The sequence below is a fragment of the Aspergillus uvarum genome (assembly GCF_003184745.1).
Source record: "Aspergillus uvarum CBS 121591 unplaced genomic scaffold BO82scaffold_104, whole genome shotgun sequence".
NCBI classification, from domain to species: Eukaryota; Fungi; Ascomycota; class Eurotiomycetes; order Eurotiales; family Aspergillaceae; genus Aspergillus; species Aspergillus uvarum.
In genome coordinates, this window is record NW_020291401.1 from 17,169 (window position 1) to 34,185 (window position 17,017).

The 17,017-nt window shown below is 41.9% G+C and overlaps 5 protein-coding genes across 5 annotated transcripts; 2 read left to right on the plus strand and 3 right to left on the minus strand.

Moving 5' to 3' along the window:
• Positions 1-548: 548 nt before the first annotated feature.
• On the plus strand, positions 549-2,155 carry BO82DRAFT_379306 (uncharacterized protein; the record flags this gene model as incomplete). The annotated part of the gene is made up of 3 exons (XM_025637681.1): positions 549-1,168; positions 1,215-1,302; positions 1,349-2,155. 3 exons carry the CDS (start codon positions 549-551, stop codon positions 2,153-2,155), a joined length of 1,515 nt encoding a protein of 504 aa, XP_025485995.1.
• Positions 2,156-3,159: 1,004 nt separating this feature from the next.
• BO82DRAFT_359733 (uncharacterized protein) lies at positions 3,160-5,650 on the minus strand. Its single transcript, XM_025636633.1, has one exon. The coding sequence runs from the start codon at positions 5,604-5,606 to the stop codon at positions 3,354-3,356; it is 2,253 nt and encodes a 750-aa protein (XP_025485996.1). The 5' UTR covers positions 5,607-5,650; the 3' UTR covers positions 3,160-3,353.
• A 312-nt stretch (positions 5,651-5,962) lies between these two features.
• On the minus strand, positions 5,963-7,660 carry BO82DRAFT_348540 (uncharacterized protein). The gene is made up of 3 exons (XM_025633835.1): positions 6,806-7,660; positions 6,382-6,752; positions 5,963-6,314 (listed from the first exon to the last, which is right to left on the minus strand). Exons 1-3 carry the CDS (start codon positions 7,493-7,495, stop codon positions 6,059-6,061), a joined length of 1,317 nt encoding a protein of 438 aa, XP_025485997.1. The 5' UTR covers positions 7,496-7,660; the 3' UTR covers positions 5,963-6,058.
• A 345-nt stretch (positions 7,661-8,005) lies between these two features.
• Positions 8,006-8,981, plus strand: BO82DRAFT_359734 (uncharacterized protein). The gene has a single exon (XM_025636634.1). The coding sequence runs from the start codon at positions 8,065-8,067 to the stop codon at positions 8,725-8,727; it is 663 nt and encodes a 220-aa protein (XP_025485998.1). The 5' UTR covers positions 8,006-8,064; the 3' UTR covers positions 8,728-8,981.
• A 1,234-nt stretch (positions 8,982-10,215) lies between these two features.
• BO82DRAFT_409090 (DUF3435 domain-containing protein) lies at positions 10,216-12,893 on the minus strand (the record flags this gene model as incomplete). The annotated part of the gene is made up of 5 exons (XM_025639719.1): positions 10,216-11,366; positions 11,439-11,830; positions 11,907-12,229; positions 12,279-12,528; positions 12,586-12,893. The coding sequence occupies 5 exons, from the start codon at positions 12,891-12,893 to the stop codon at positions 10,216-10,218; spliced, it is 2,424 nt and encodes an 807-aa protein (XP_025485999.1).
• Between the last annotated feature and the right edge of the window lie 4,124 nt (positions 12,894-17,017).

Sequence of the window (17,017 nt, forward strand, 5' to 3'; positions counted from 1 at the left end):
TTCTGATAAATCTATGGGCGAGCTGCTTTCCACCAATTAAGATGCATCCGTCCATTCCGACCCGTCGTCGGGAGGAATTCCCCGTCGACTGACAAGGAACTGCGGGGTACCCGCCTGTCTGAGCGACACGTTGCATAGCCTCACTTTTAAAAAGCCAGCCTAAGGCAGCTTCAATCATATTACTGTCCTTTGACAGCTCTTATTGTTGACCTGGAAGGTACCCCAGAGGACCTAAAGCGAGAGCGACCAGACAATCTCGATACCGGTGGTGTGGTAGCCACATGGAGTATGCCACAACTCCCTTGTTCACTTTCGCCTTGAATCAAAGCAAGCAAACTCAATGGAGAGTGAAATGAGATTGAGAGATATGATGGCTTTTGGAAAATAGTCTTGATATGCTCTTGATAATAAATAAACTGGACTGACCCTGCTTGTTTTTTGGGTAGTCTGCTCAAGCTAAACAGAATAGCAACGTCTGTCGTGTATCTTGCATACCTTTACATATTCTCTGAGTTTCAATGTCAGCCATGACTTGCAAAAATCCAAGTATGGCAGTCGCGGCATCTTCAAGTCTAGTTCCCGAAGCCCAGACTATCTTGAGTTTCTTCGATCAACTTAAAGCATTATCTCCGTCAGTCGGGTATGAAATGATTATGAATATTTACGAAGACAACAGGAAACTTCAGGGTCGACTGGATGAGATGAGCAACAACGTTAAGAAAAAAGAGGTGGCTATCGACGAGATGTTTGAAGTCAATGAAAAGGGGAAAAGCCAGCACCGAGAGACAATAGCCCAAGTCCAACAACTCGAAAAGGTTATTCAAGAGAAAGAAAGCCTGGTTGAAAAGCAGATCCAAGGCCTTCGTGATCGAGATACCCAAATAAAAAAGCTGACAGCTGAAATCAAGAAACAGGCGGAACACCTGGCGCGAACAAAGCAGGAATGTGGCACATTGCAAGGCACAATTGAGGCCAAAGATGCGATCATCACCGACCTCAAAACAGACAAGGTCAATCTGAACGATCGCTTGACAAGGCTAGAGAAACTCAATTCGGACATCAAGGAAGCGAGCCAGAACCTAGAATCTACCCTTGGTGACGTCCAAACCAAACTATGCCGGGTTGAGGGGTTCACTGTTGGTCATCTTGATGTGGAAGAAAACATCCTGTATGTTCCTCCGTGTAGGCTCTATCATCTGCTAATTCTTGTACAGGATAGACCGTTTCACAGGGCTCTGGGAACTCGCCAAAACGAAGTTGAATGCTGTATTTGCCGTTGACTTGCCGCCGGAGAGTTTTCAAGTATGTATATCGTGGCACTTCTGGACAGAAACTAACTACTCTTTAGAACGTTTCTGCATGGTCCAAACTGAGGGAGTCTCACCTTGCTCGTACTCATCGAATTCCTTTGCCATGTTCCAATTCTCAAGCAGCGAAACAGATCCGATCAGCATTAGTTCTCGCCATTCTCGCTAGAGAGATTGACCAGCATGTGTTCCAGCCCGTATATATCCTGCCTACGGACCCACGCATACGGCAAACTCTCAAATATCTCGCTAGGACTGACTTTGAGAAAGAAACGTTCTGTCGCTCTCTAATGCAATCTATCAATTCAGATCTGCAGGAGAAGTCGCTCCAGACCATTATAAAAAATGTTGTTGGCAATGTACTGTGTTACATCGATGACATACTCCCTGACACGCAACGCGCTTCACTTTACTCGGAGATAGAAGTAATAGTACGGAAGGCTGCCGAAGTCTGGCAGCTAATCAGACGTTCCAAGCGAATGTATGAGCCCGACTTTGACCCGCCCGAGTCCGATGAGGACTGGATCGCTTTCGACGCGCCTGATAAAGAACGATCAGCATCAGGTAGCAAGCACAATCCTCGAGAGTCCGATACTCTGACAGTGTTCCCTCGTCTCTCTTCCATCGAGAACAACAATGTGATCGATTATTCGGTTGTGATCCAGCTGGCCAGCTCTTCACCTTTTCTTTCGAAGGCGCGGAGCGAGATCAAGCGAGAACCATCCAGTCCTAGTGTCGTTCGGGTGGTGGCCAAGGCTTGGCGAAATCGGTCTGTCACCTCCAAGGATACAAATGTACGCCAGTCTTTGGAGCTTGCGAACGGCCATGACAAGGTCAATGGCAAATGATGGCTCACTCGACTACCGTCTAGGATTCTGCACATCACGAAATCCCAAGCTACTGCACTGATTCTGAATAAATCCTTGTGTCTTATCTCCTCACTTGTTGAAGGCGAGATTCGTAGACTTCTTAGCATCAGGGTACCCAGGTGGGTACTCGGCATACTCTAGTCGACATTTTGACTGCATTTACGCAGTAGCGACCCACCTAGCGGTGAGGAACCCAGATAGCCTTTCGTCTTCCAGACTAGGCCATTTGTAGTCATGGCCAAATTTAGAGCAGCCTCGCTGGAACATACCGACCATGCTAATGTCTCGGCCTCATTATGATACTGTACAGTGCTAGTTGGCAAAACTCGAACTGCTCTTCTTTGGCTCCTCCATTTCTCTCTATTATGATTATGGGCTGCAAAAATTGATGGACGGACTGGGTTTCGATGCACTCACTGGTTTCGTGACAGTACTCACTACTGTATCAACTTTCTAGAAAGCCCAGGTGCAGATGAGACGGTGCACATGCCTGTATGTCTCTTAGCTAGGCCTTACTTTTCGGTCGGCCCTCACGTGGCTTTGTCCCTCACAAGACGAACTTTACAGGAGAAATTTCCTAAAAAGACGCTCCCATTAAATGTTTTCCGAGGGTCAACGTGTGCTGTGAATCCGTGCCTATAACAGTACCAATAGAAAGTCCTCCTTGGAACGCACGACCTGAAATTCTTTGCATATGCCTTGGGACCTTACATGAAAAATTGCTTATTATTCAATCCGCCGCAAGACGCTTTTCCCAACACAACCCAGGTCATGAGTTTTCAGGTGCCATAGGTAAAACTACATAAGCTTCAACCAGTCTTACAGACTTCTGCTTTCTCTCGCAAGTGCCACACGTTCGTCGACGAAGAACCCGATCTCCGCTCGAGTCAGCACTACACGGACACTGCGAGAAATGAAAGTTTATCCAAATTACAGCCTGAACCTGGATTATTCTTCAGAAATACGTTATGTATGGCTTTGGGTTGCTAGCTGCTGCTTGTCCGTCCCGTTACTGTATTCTAAAATGCCCATTTAGTAGTGGTGTTGGGATTGCTCGATCGTCGCGCTCTCAGACCAGAATCACGGTGGGCAAGTGAGCCTTGTACGACCAAACCTTTCGCATCGTCAGAGCTTCACTGTAATGGAGATTCCAGAGGGTCTTGACTAACGCATGCTGCTAAGTAACACACATGCGTTTGGTTCTTAGCTCATCCCTGCCTCCATGCATTCTCTTCAAGCGTCGCTTTCTACTTGGGGTTGGCTTTGAATGTAGCCGTTGATGATTCAAGTGACACCGGTGGAAATCGATAATCAATGCTTGTTGTAGTTCTTTGTTCCACAAAATATTCTCTGGGCGAAGGTCGTCATGCACGACACCCAATGATAGAATACTCCTTTCCGATCGTAAAATATGCCGCTGCATGTTGGTATCGATTTCCTCGTGACGGAGACTCTTGCCCCCCCAACTCATTAGTAGCATGTGGCGAATCTCACCTGCGCCGTGGAGGAAGTAAATCTTAGCCAAATTTATGAGCCCCAAAAACACGGGTACTGCAGAGCCTTGGATGCTCTGTAAAATACGGTAGACCTCTGCTTCCTGCGATACCTCATGCCATAGCCGTGAAGTTGTACCCTTTCCCACCACTGTGTAGCCGTATGCAGCACATGTGACTTTGAACGGTGCGCCGTATGATCCACATTGGCCGAATGGAGTACAGTATTCGTCCAGGTTCTCGTCCAACTGTTGCTTGACCAAGGAGACTAATTCGGCGGCTCGGATTGGGTGACGGTCGGTCTCCAGGGCAGCTCGATGAAGCTTCACATTCGGGCAATGTGGGTCCAAGACATCGCCACGCTGCAAACCCAACAGACATTTTTGCGTACAGAACTCATGAGTGTGTGAGCGAGATTGACCGGCATGGCGTTGAGGGGGATTCTTTGGGGTGGTCGGCGTGGGGCGCGGTGGTGCGGGCGGCGAGGACGCGATCTGACTGAAACCGCGCTTTCGTTGCGCAGCAGGTGTTGAATCATCGTCAGGCTCCGAAGAATCCTCTCGACGACTGACACCGGCAGGGGCACAGCGAGTGGAACGAGTGGATGGGCGGCGACCGAGGGAAGCAGGCGATTCGAAAGGGGATGATGGCTGGTATTCAGACGACGTCATTTCCGAGCTAGTACATTCCGGGCTGGTATAATCGGCTCCTGGAGGCTTCTGCCGCAACTCGCCCGGTGGAATCTGTGATCGTGCATGGCTGAAGCTGGTCTCCCAGGTTGGTAGCTGCGCCCGCGCAGCATTCCGCCAGGTTTGGTCCCGACAGGTCGAACGGAAGCTCATTAGGCAGAGACAAAGCACCCTTTCGATGGCTGTCCGAGGACCCTCAGCACCATTCTCGACGTCGAGATTCGGCTCGCACAAATAGTAGTAAAGAGTCGAGCAGTTGTCGGGCACTCGTAGAAGCACAATCCCAAGCCCAGTAGTCAAGTATGAATATTCGAGACCTTCCTGAATCATCAGATGGTATTCCTGAACGATCGCTGAGCCGGCAAGGCGAGCGGCGTTATATCTTAGTTTCTCCGGTCCGTCGGTAGGGACTGTTTCTGGTTCGACAATCTCGTGGTAAAAGTCCATCGGTCGGAGTCCCGCCCTAAGGTTCTCGTTAGACAGTTTATGCGGCGGTTTATACTCCACAGTAGTTAACAAGGCCCTGGTATCTCCATCAACACGGTGGATACAGAATTGGTCGGGACGCGCAGGACGTTCCTCCGAATTTGCTTCGTCTGGCGGACTTTCGTCAAGAGTATTGGCGTGGTTGTCGAACCACACCCCATCCCCTAAGCCGAATTCATCGCGAGCACTCGGTATTTTGCATAGTGCTGAGATGATATCATGGACGTGATCTTCAACAGCGAAACGTTCGTAGCTCTCAAGGTCCTTCTCGCTGCTCAAGGGCCGACGTGCGAAACGGTGTCCCAGCCCCTCCAGCTCAATGACCGGTGCAAACAGACGTGGTGCATCTTTACCCAATGGCTTTAAGTAATGGCAGACCAGGTTGTAGATTTCTTGTTGCTTAACAGCACACTCCGTCCAAGGTTCCAATCGTAGAGGGCAGTACTTGCCGGTAGGGGCCGGAATCTTGCCAGTGGTAGACTGAGCGGGATTTCCGGCTTTCAAAGGCTTCGAAAGAAGATTATGACAGTGTTGAGTGAACTCTTCGAAGGTAGTCTGACGATTTCGTGTTTCTGCCTGCTCTCTCAGTAGTTTCTCCTGCCTCGTTTCCTCCTCGGCTTTCTTCCTTTCTTCGTCAGCTTTCTTTCTTTCCTTGTCAGCTTTCTTTCTTTCCTCGTCAGCTTTCTTTCTTTCCTCGTCAGCTTTTCTTATTTTCTCTTCAGCTTCCAACAGCAAAGCCTTATAGTCAACTAAATTCGACATGGGTAAAGTAGGAATGTGCTTAAATAGATATCATCCTGTCAATGAGTAATGTAAGATCAAGAAATGATGACCGTTACCAATCCACCCCTTCGAGTTCGACGGGACGGGAAATCGGATGATGTGTTTATCCGAGGGTAGCACCCGATTTCGAGAATAATCTCTCTAAGTTTCCAGTCACAGCGAAACTTCTCATTGATAACGGAATATCGTTTTTGGACTAGCGCCACTCTGATTAACTAAAATATAGGCGCTAACTAAATCAAGCTCGTAATCCGTAAGCGCGGATATGTGGGCGCCAAGATGCTTACACTCCTTTTCGAACGGGACAAGGGAAGAAAATACAATTAATTCTAAGAGCTTCAGGTACAGGCAGAGGAACCTAATATCTGGAAGTTTCCTAATACAGTCATCATATACTCCAGCGAACGGCGAGAGCCAAAAACAAGATCAGACTACAACTGGTAGGATATGCACAACAGAAGCGATATTAGTGCGACAAAAAAGGCGCCAACAGTCCATGCTGTATCCCAACCGAAAAGGAACCTAGCAGCAACAACCACGCCTAGCAATATAGCGACCAACAAAGGCAAAGTCATATGACGCTTATCTAGCGCCCAACCTTCGCTGACTACTATACCCCTGAATTCGATCTCTCTCAAAGCTGGACAGTGCCAACTGTTCCAAGTCTCCGTTAAGTCTAGGACATCCCTATCGTACTTAGATTAGAATTTGCGTCACTTAAGATGGTTTATAGTTATCGCTCTGTATCACTCACCGGTGACTGTACAGAAGATTTTCTTTTTTGAGAAAATCATTCAAGACAGCGAGGTCGGGGTTGGAGAAGGCGTGTTTCATCAGGTGCAGCGTGTTCAAGTGTACAATATTCCGTCTAGCAGTAATGTATGTTTCTTCTGGGCATTCCCCAGCATCTTCGAAGCACGGCAAGCAAGAAAAACATTCACAACCATAGCCGCATTCCACAGTTCCCGTGCGACGATTGTAAAAGCAGTCCGATATAGGAACATAGTTGTCTATAGTCTGTTGCAATAGCTTCCTCTCGGCTGGAACGTCGCGTTCCGTATACATCCCAATATATTCGCAATTCTCCCGGCCTTTCGAGGCCTTCTTCAATCCCAGAAGCGAGATCTTAGTGTGGTAATCAGCAATCCTTCTCAGAATGGCGAAATTTCAAAACAAACCTTGACAGCGTCAACTCGTGTGATATTATATCCTGGCAGACGTTTCCTCCAATATCCTCTGCGCGCGTACCAAGCTCTGTGTATCTCTCTCCATGTTTCCACATCATCTTCCGAGTTTGCAATTGGTACAGGCAATATTGAGCAATGGGAGCTTTCGCCCCAGCACAGTAGAACCATAGGAGATCCATTTTCTGGAGACATTGAGCCTAACACCCTTTTCAGGGCTCCTACCCGTATATTATGTCTCTTCTCCAGGGCATCATGTTTCTTCTCCCGGTTACCAAAAGTGGACAGAATTGATCCACGTGAGCCTGCGTTGTCTTCTTCTCCATGTTCTTCGCGGTTATTATTACATTCATCAGCTCTAGCGGTACCAGGGCGGTCTTTGGGCAAAATTGATTCCTGAGTACGGGTGCGACTATCTCGTGGAAATTTGGACCTGCGTCTGTGAAGAGTAGTATCTTTCGGGAGTGGAGTTGGAACTAATCCGGGTAGTGCATTGTTCGTGATCGGTAAGGATGGCTGATCCTGGAAAAGAAAGGAAAAAAATCTAAAGAGTTGTAGTCTAATGTCAAAGTGCTGTCTCTGTGTAGGAGGGAGATCTGAAGTAAAGTCATATGCTTGATCGTCGTCATTCGTAGTTTTCCGTGCTAGTAATTTGACTTTTGGGGGAACCTGAATATAGTCCATGTTTCTTGATGAGAGGGATTCGTAAGGATTTTAGGTTGAATATAAATGTCAAGAATTATCAGCCTCGTCAAGCCTTAAGGCTGTGTCACCAGAGATTACTCCGTTGCGATATTTGATTGGTTTGCGTATTTGCAATAATACAGTCATGTTATTGCCTGCTTTGGGCTCATTGCATAATTAGGCTGGAGAATTATTGTCGGCAACTCAACAGCTTTAACACGAACTAAATACTGGCGCAGAAGGGGATGACGTAATATTTTCCCATGGGATTCAACAGTTGGGAGGCACAACGAGAGGAAATGTCAGCTTTGCATGGGCCAAAGATAGATGACCACGTCACAAGGTGCGGGCCACCAATCACTGGCGTCTCCTTTCCTCTCTGAGATTATGCAAAAGATACCAAATAAGGCAGACTTGGGAATTCCATGGCCACCCTCCAGCTTAGCTCGTAGTCATATTGGAGGGCTTGAACCAAAACATTAAGCTGTATTTAAGATAGTTAAGTGGGTTCTACTAAACACCCTCTTTAAGGCCCAAACTACAAACGGGCGGTCTCCAAAGTCACAACAATGGCCTTAGCCGAGAGACCCCGAATTCTTCTTCTCTCTCTCGCATATCGCGACTTTCTAGATGAAGTCTACTCCACGCTCTTCAACAGGCTCGCAGAAGTGGCCAACATCAAGCGCGCGAAGACCGCAAACGCCGCGCTTCAAATAATCGCCGAGACCACCTTCAAAGCAGTCATCATAACAGACGAAGGCCTTACTGAAACCAACCAAGAGATCCGAGAAGTGCTCATTAAAATAAAAGCTTACGTTGAAAATGGCGGGATTGCCATAGTCGGCCTGCACTTCCCCAACTTCACGCCCATGGATAAATTCAGGAGGTTCTTCGAGGCCTTTGGCCTTGCCTGGGAAAATGGCGACTATCATCGCACAACCTTCCAGCTTAATCCATCGGCTCTTTTGCCCGAAAGCATTGAGACAGCTTCATTGCCTAGGCCGTATAGCATGAAGGCCCTTCATGTCAAGAACGCTAAGCGTCAGGAAAAGATCTTTGTTCCGATCGAAGGCGCGGTGACTCAAAGTCTTGTTTTCCCCCCAAATTATGTGAATCAGGCTCAAGCTGCTGTTGCAGGGGCAAGGCTCGGGTGGGGTTATCTTATTTACTGTGGAGATGTTAATGGGGAGGATGGATCAAATCAGCTTATTTTGGCGCTTTGCGGGGTTTAGGGAGAGAACGATTTCATGAATATTATGATAGCTAGCGGAAGTTGAACTGAGTATATATACGCACCAGTAATTTCACCTTTGTTGAAAGCGTCTTGCCGTGCGATTAGTCGACTCGACAGGGCTCTTCACATATAATCGGATACTGAAGTCGGTCTAATGAGCGTCTTTCAAAAGGCGTTTCTACGAACATGCCGGGAAAACGCGCTTGTATAAGCTACGAACGCGTGGAGTGATTTCTTTTTTTTCTTTTCAAAAGTAAATAAGTGGTTGTGTACCATACCGCCTAGAAGCCTTTAAGACTGTTGATGTTTTAAGAGCCATAGCGAGGTAAACTGTAAACCGAACCCCGATTTGAGCTTGACTGGAAGAAAATACAGCCTGCGGTATTGCTCAAGCCATGATACTAGAAAAAATGGGCAACCTGGATCCCCGACCTTTAGTCACCAAGGGTTCAGAGGTCTAGGAACTATCGGAGTAATTTGGCTCCGAGCCTTCCTCGTCTGTGGTCCCCTCATCATCCGATTCATGATTGTCCCTTAGACACCACCGATCCAACTGAGCTCTCTGCTTAGATGTGATAATAAACCGTTCCTTATATGCAACAAGCACCAGGGTCCTTGTGCGCCATTTGAAAGTACCTGGGTGTGACACGACAAATAGCACAGCATTATAAACTATAGCCCAGTCTTTGATTTCATCGTGGTGGCAACTCGGCTAGCGGCTGAGGAACCAGTAATGTTGTTTTTATCCATGACACTAGGCCAATAAATGCACAACGAATTATTAGAGTAACCGTTTGATTAGGCTCACTTGAATATGCCGACCATGCAGGGTGTCATTTGTTATATTACCCTAATGTACTAGCCGGTAAGGATTTGAACTACCTTGCCTGAGGCTTGCCTCCACCTGTTCAGTAAGATGTGTAGCCAATTCCAGTGAATAGTGTAGGCTTCTATGCACTAGTTCCGTGACGGTACTCGCTACAATACCAGCCTTCCAGTTCAACTTATTTGACGGCTACGCTGCGCCCACAAATCGTTCCATATAGCCAAGGAACGTGTCTACGGATGGAGAAAGAGCCACATTGGGATATCCCCTACATATTAGTACAGGAACCTCAGAGCGGCTACCCACTGATGGAACATCTGATTCAAATTTGGCAAATGATAATTCTTATTGGCACAAAATCGACACACGACGTGACTAGCGGCCAAAAACCCACTCCTCAAAGCGCATTTCGAACCTCCGAGCTAAGAGGACTTTTCTATTTCGCTTGCCCGGGATTGATTCAAACCTTAGCCTATTAAAGCTTTGCTTGCACAGTACTTAATATTACGAGAGAACCATGTAACTAAAATACAGCGAGCTTAAGTACAAGCAAGTGTATCAGATGTTGTGGGACCAGCCCTTGAGACGCAGTGTAAGGACAAAAAAGAAACGGGATTCTTGGAGTACAAACGATTAGGCTGGAGGTGCATACCTAGAAATCTAAATTGGGCCAAGGGCAGATAGCGGCCGACGTGATACAGTTCCATGCACTCCCTCAGCATGGTTCATCAATGCAGATTTACTCTCTAAGTCTTCCCTGCAGATGCTGCATTTGACCCGCATGTCTTTCGGATATGGTATGACGTGAATATCAACAAAGTGACGACCGAGGGATCCAGGGGTCCGAAAGCTTTTGACTCGCTGACGATCTGGCAAACGAGGATTTCCAAGGCAGAGGAAACAAATTGTCGGCCGCTCATGTCGAGCTTTAATACAGACAGACGCAAATGCAAGGGAAAGTGTGGTCTTTCCGTCCTCAGGTGAAGGGCGTTCTTGCCTTTTCGCAGGGGGGGCAGAAGGTAAGTTGTTTGTGGCGGGACGTTTCTGAGTAGCTTTTGGTCGCCTTGTGGGAAAACCTTCTTCCACATCACAGAAAGTGATAACCGCGTTGATTGCAGCAATTCGACGTTGATACTCCTTCTCAACAGTGGAGCCTGGCATGGTCAAGATGGTATCGATCAAGATGATATGCTGCGGAGTCATATATCCTGTCCGCTCCAGAGCACCCATACACTCTTCATCCACCACTTTTCCAGCGAGTTGTCTCTCACTGTCAATCACCGGCTGCTCGTTCTTATATCGTACCAGATTCTCACGCACCAGGCGGTTACGTTGTCGTTGCCACTCATTTCGAGCCACACGTTGTGCCCGGGTATGTCTTTGGGTCGCGCGCATGTACTCTCTCTCCCGCCGCTCTACAACGTCGAGTGCCAGACGAGCGGGGCCTTGGAGTTCCTGTTTCAACTTCTTTTGTTGTAGGTAATCGCCGAATTTTCGCTGGAAGTCCCATTCCGTCATTTCAAAAGCCCGCTTCATCTTCTCCCGAACTTCTTTTCTTTCAATGACTTTCTTCTGAATCTTGCATACATTTGGAACCTTGCTGACAATGCTAGTGTCCTCTAATTTGTAAGGTCGACGGGGGTCAATTGATCGGCTCATGGATGCTGCAAACCGCATCAGTTGTTTCTGGGCCGGCAGTCCCCGAACAATCGCCTGAGCGTCAACGTGGATGCCCACGCTATAGTGTTTGACGAAAGTGTTGATGCTAGCATGCTGCAACATCACGTTTTGGAGCTCGTTGGTAACGTCCGCTGTTCGCCATAGATAACCACATTAGTATGGACGCAGTCATACTCAGCCCGGAGCAAAGTACAAGAACTCACGGCTATCATTGAATGCTTTTGCTGCCCCATAGCGGAGACAGTACGGCTTTGTGACCTGCTCGAATCCTGTAATTTCCCCTCCTCGCTTCATTCGATATCGAAGTGCTCCTTCCGTAAGTTGCTTCTCTAACGCGATTCGGATCCCATCCGACTCACGCAGGGCCTGACAGAACACAAACCGATCGAGAACTTCGTCGTTCAATTTCAGTTCTTGTTCTCCCAGTCCATTCAAAACGCCCAGGTTATATAAATTCTCGGGGCAGTCGACCACTAGCCCGTCTTTGGAGAAGTTCTTGAACGCCTTGATTCGAAACAGCATCCCTAGAAGAAACACGTGGGGGCTGAGGACTAATGTCGGGTCAAAGATGATCTCTGGAATGGGAAAAGTGTTCCTTTTTTGACATGCTTAGCTGTGGTCTGCCATAGCCTACCACCTTCAACGCTTCGAATAAAGATCGTAAAACTTACTGTTCCTTCTCACCCAAGAAAGTCTTGGTAAACTCTGGGGTCAAGTAAATGAATAACTGGGGACGCCCTCCGTCCGGGTTACGGACGAGAGTGAGCATAAGGTTCCGATAGCGTAGATTTAGAAGAGCTCCTGGACGGCTACCGGTGATAGCGGCCAGCTGGCAGAAGAGGAGGAGTTGTATCCGAAGCCACCCACACTGGAATGTCATCTCTGTCGTTGACAGAAGCACGCGAGCGAACTCCGCCACGTCTTCGATATACATGGTCGCTTTTGGTCGCCGCCCAGAAAGAAGGTTTCTCTCCTTGGCAACCATAGCCAATACCTGTGACAATTAGCTAATGCCTCAGCTTCATCAAGACATAGATCCTTACATCCAGGATCTTGACAGTGGTGTCCTTGCTAAGACCCTGCCCCACCTCCGCCTTGTACACCAGATGCCACCACTTCCAGAAGGTCTCGAGCGAGGTTTTATATTTTATTCCAGGAGTGCGACGGCCCGTTTTGCTTCGTCGCCGACCGCATCGCCAGGAGAAAAAGGCCTTCAGGAATCGAATTGTCTCCTCGGAATCAGAGAGCCAGCCAAAACGTTCGACCGGATCGTGTTTTCCTTCGTAGCAGAACCTGGTAAAACATGACCGTTAGCACCAGTGTTCAACTTCAGACCTGACTACTTCTCACCGGTTCCAGTAATCCCGCGTATCGTCTAAGCTAGATTGGGTCTTCGGACTATAACGTTTTTGTCGGAGCTGCGAGACATTGAGAGACTCAGCCTCCTCAAGGTAGTGCAATGCGGTAAGCTCCCGTTCTTCCTCCTCATCGTCTAGGATCGAATCATCATCAGAATCTTCAGAATCGTCACCACTGCTGGCTGGCTCGGATGCACTCTCGGAGAGATTATCAGAAGCGCCGTCTGAGAAGACACCCGGAAAGTTGCTACTCGTGCCGCTGTCATCATCGGACCCGACCGGCTGAGGTGAGCACCGCATGGCAGACGAAAGGTGCACGGGAAGGAGTTGCTTAAATGTGAAAATTGTTGAGGATGATGGAAGTCTGGCTTCTCCAGCTGTTTTGAATTAGACAGTGAGAGACTTGTGTGTGGTGTGGGTGTCGCTCGAAGGCGAAGGGAGAGAGGTGTAAGAGCGCCATGACCATCGAGGCCTTTATAGAATCAGAGCGAACAAGATGGTCGCCAGGGGAGCCGAAAATGGCTCCCCCCCAGCAAGAAAATGAGGTACGGTTGAGCGATGAACTAGCCCTCAGGGCGGCAGCATGATGGTTGAACGTCAGGAACCACGAGCACAAGCAACAGGGGAAAATCAAACAGCGTAGGGTCGTGGTGGTAAGCCTGGTGGCGTGCGAATATGGCACGTGACGCCAAGGACGTCGAAGCGTTAGTTGGACTCGGAAAGCGGCGTCAAGTGTAGCCGTTTTTGGCCGCTGGCTAACCGTTTCATCGTTATATATAGTATTAGACTAATACCAAGCCTTTCTTCTATTAATATTTTATATATTGCTAATAATCTAATATATAATAAATTTAGATGCCTTTCTTAATAATGCTGCCTTTAATAATGTCTTTTTTAATAATACTGTTTTTAATAATGCCTTTTTTAATAATACCTTTTTTAATAATACCTTTCTTAATAATACTGATAATACTTATTTAACAGATATATATATATTTTAAAATAGGTTATACTTTTTTTTAGAATACTCTTCTTATTTTAAGCCTGCAATAAGTAGAAGTCTGTTAAATTAGTTTTTTATAAATGGCCTCTAATCCTGCCTACAGACTTTCTATCTGACTTTCTTTTTACTTTTAGAATCTGGGCTTTTAGTACAGAGATTTTTTAAAAAGACTATACTAGCTTAGTAAAAATATTCTAGTTACTTAATAATTCTTTAATTTAAACTCTTCTAAAAAAGCTGGATATCTTTAAATAAGCTGTTAAAAGATTCTTACTTCTTCTTTTAACTAAAGAATATAAAGTTAATATTAATCTAAATATACAGTCCTTTTTTTGGTTATTGCCTAAAGAAGATCTTACTAAGAAAATTCTAAAAGAACTTTAGATTATATATAATCTTTTAGAGCTGTTTTATTATATTCTATTATCTCAGCTTAGCTAGAAAAAGCTATATTTTAGAATAGCTAAGTATTCTGATAATCCAGTTAAGCTTTAGTACTTTTATATATAAAGGTTCTTTCTGGTGACTATATCTAATAAATATATATCTTTTTCTAATAAAAATCTATTACTGCTAGATGATTTTATTTAGATAAATTATAAGATGTTCTAGGACTATAAAGTTTCTATTTAATATAGTTAGATTATTTTTATAGGATTTAATAAACAAATATTTTTTTCTACTAGTAACTAGATTGTTCTGACTATATAATTAGTATTAGAATAATACCAACTATTTAGACTTTATAAAAACTATTCTGGTTTTTCTAAACCAGATTATAACTGCTCTTACTTTTTGGTTAAATATTAAAAGTATCTGAAGATTTTAGTATTATTAGTTTTAAAATAAGTTAACTTTATACTTTTTTATTAGACTACTTTAAATAATGATTTAATTTTTATTTTTTATATATTTTATCTACCTACTTGTAAGTTTTAATAATATATTAAGATATATCTTTTTTAAACAGAGTTAGAGATTAAATATTATAAATACAGCTACTTTTAGTAGTTATCTAAGCAGCCTAATATCTGATTAATCCTATTTTTACTATTTATTAATAACTTTAGAGTATACTAAAATATATATAAAATTTTTAAAAATTTTTATCTTACTTTAGTAGGATTAACTTACTGGAAATAATATTATCTAAATAACTTTTTTATTCTAATACTAGATTTTTATAGTATAAAAATAAAAGATAGTATCCAGATATTTTAAAATAAAATCTAGACTTTTTTTAAAGATTTTATATATATTTTTATAGAGTATGTATAGTTATTACTATATTTATTATTATATTTACCAGTAATATACCCTAATAAGCAAAGAATTCTGGTATTTAAAACTATAGTACTAAGTTTAAATATTATACCTACTATTATTTAAAAAATAGTAGGTATAACTTAAAGTTTGACTTTTTTTTATACAGTTGGTATTATTTTAAGGTTAAGTTATTCTAAAAGTATATAAAAAGTCTTTTTTTACTTACTAAATAGATTTAGTTCTTTAGTTTAAAAAGTCTATTACCTTACTTATTACTACTTAAATTACTTATACTATTATTAGATTTTGTTTTTAGTTAACTGTATAATATTTTTTATTTAGATTAAAAGGGCCTTGGTCTCTGTTTTTAAAGCTTTATATTTTAGATTTTAAATTTATAAAATATAAAAAAATATTCTACAGCACTTTAAAAAATTACTAGATCTATTTATTAGCCTTATTTTTTAGTATTTAAATATCTTTAGATATAGATATTATCTGAATTTAGATAAGTACTTGTTTTACTTCTGCTAGTCTTATAATATAAGACTAATAAAATTTGATTTTATTAAAAATATTTTAAATATACTTTAGTTCTGCTTTTAATATTTTATTTGTAAATTAAACTAAATTTATTACTAAAATATATTATCTAAATCTGTACTGTTATTGTCTAAAAAATTTTAGTAACTTTAATATACTGTACTATTCTAATTCTAATAATATCCCAACTTATTATATACAGTTAAAAAGCTTTTTAGTATCTTATTGTCATGGGTAATCCCCAAGGGCATGTTGAACCACCAACAGCTTGCCTATATATTCCTAACAGAAGAGTTATAATATCAACAACTTAAAAACTACTCCCTCCAGTATTTAACTCCTAGAAACTTGCTATACCTTTAGAATAGTAAGAATTAGTTTTAAAAATAATAGACTGCTACTATTCTATATCTAACTAACCTATTTATTTTTAATAATTCTAATTCTTTTTTTTTAGTTACTTATAGAATACAGTATGTTACAGTAACTATTATATTCTAATAGTAGTTTAGAGTTAGAAACTTCTTCTACTGCTAATAGTTTATTATCTTTACTATTAGATTTTTTAGTAGAAGATCTTACTACAGTTAGAGATACTATTAGCTAACTATAAGATTATTAGCAGTTATAAAAATAAATTGCCAAACTATAATAAAAAATCTAATATAATAATATTAAATTATAATTAATCTAATAATAGAAAACTTTTTTATTTTTAAACAAATCTAAAATAGATATTAAAATTAAGGATATTCTGTAATTTAAACTTTTTTTTAATATCTAAAAATATTAAAAGTAGTTTTATAATCTAGATTATAATTTTTAAAAAAGTATTATTTAAATTTTATAATAATTATTATAAGATTTTTAAGGCTGTAAGCTATATAAATATAATCTATTAGTAAAAATAATACTATTATTTTAATAAATTACTACTAAAATATAAAAAAAAATATTAGCTATTTATAGCCTGTTTTTTTTAAATAAATATTTTTTTTATTCAAAATACTGTTATTTTTAAATCTGATGTAATAAGCCAGCTAGAATAAGTATAGTAGTAAAATAATTAAGATTCTTATAAATTCTATATCTATCTTAATATTCTAAAGTAATATTTTTTTAAAGCTACTAAAAAAAAACACAGCTATATTTTCTTTGTAAAATTACTTTCTGATTTTAGTTGCTATATTAAAAAATATATATATTAGCTGTTTAAAAAATAAGATAAAATAGTATTTTTTATTATTTATTATTAAAACCTATACATACAACAGTAAAAATATAAACAGAGATCTAATATATCTAATATATTTTAAAAATACCTATAATTTTATAAGAATATTTAATTTTTAATCTCCAGATCTAACTATACTAATATAACTAAAAGATAGTTATAATACTTTTTATATAACAGTACTAAATATCTTATAAATTAATATCTTTAAAAAGAAAAAAAACCAGTTTAAATTTAAAAACTGTAAGTTAAAAAAGTTAATATAAAAAAATAGAATAGGCTAAGGCTAACTCTTTTGTTTTAGCTCTATATTATAAAGTAGAAACAGCTAATAAGATATTAATACTAATATAAATTCTTTATATTAAAAAAATCTAT

Bases quoted from the DNA above. Each gene is read 5' to 3' on its own strand.
- BO82DRAFT_359733 (XM_025636633.1), bottom strand. From the start codon at position 5,606: ATGTCGAATTTAGTTGACTATAAGGCTTTGCTGTTGGAAGCTGAAGAG.
- BO82DRAFT_348540 (XM_025633835.1), bottom strand. From the start codon at position 7,495: ATGGACTATATTCAGGTTCCCCCAAAAGTCAAATTACTAGCACGGAAA. The intron at 6,753-6,805 runs GTTTGTTTTGAA...TACCACACTAAG, and splicing joins CACGAGTTGACGCTGTCAAG to ATCTCGCTTCTGGGATTGAA. The intron at 6,315-6,381 runs GTGAGTGATACA...TAAGTACGATAG, and splicing joins AATCTTCTGTACAGTCACCG to GGATGTCCTAGACTTAACGG.
- BO82DRAFT_359734 (XM_025636634.1), top strand. From the start codon at position 8,065: ATGGCCTTAGCCGAGAGACCCCGAATTCTTCTTCTCTCTCTCGCATAT.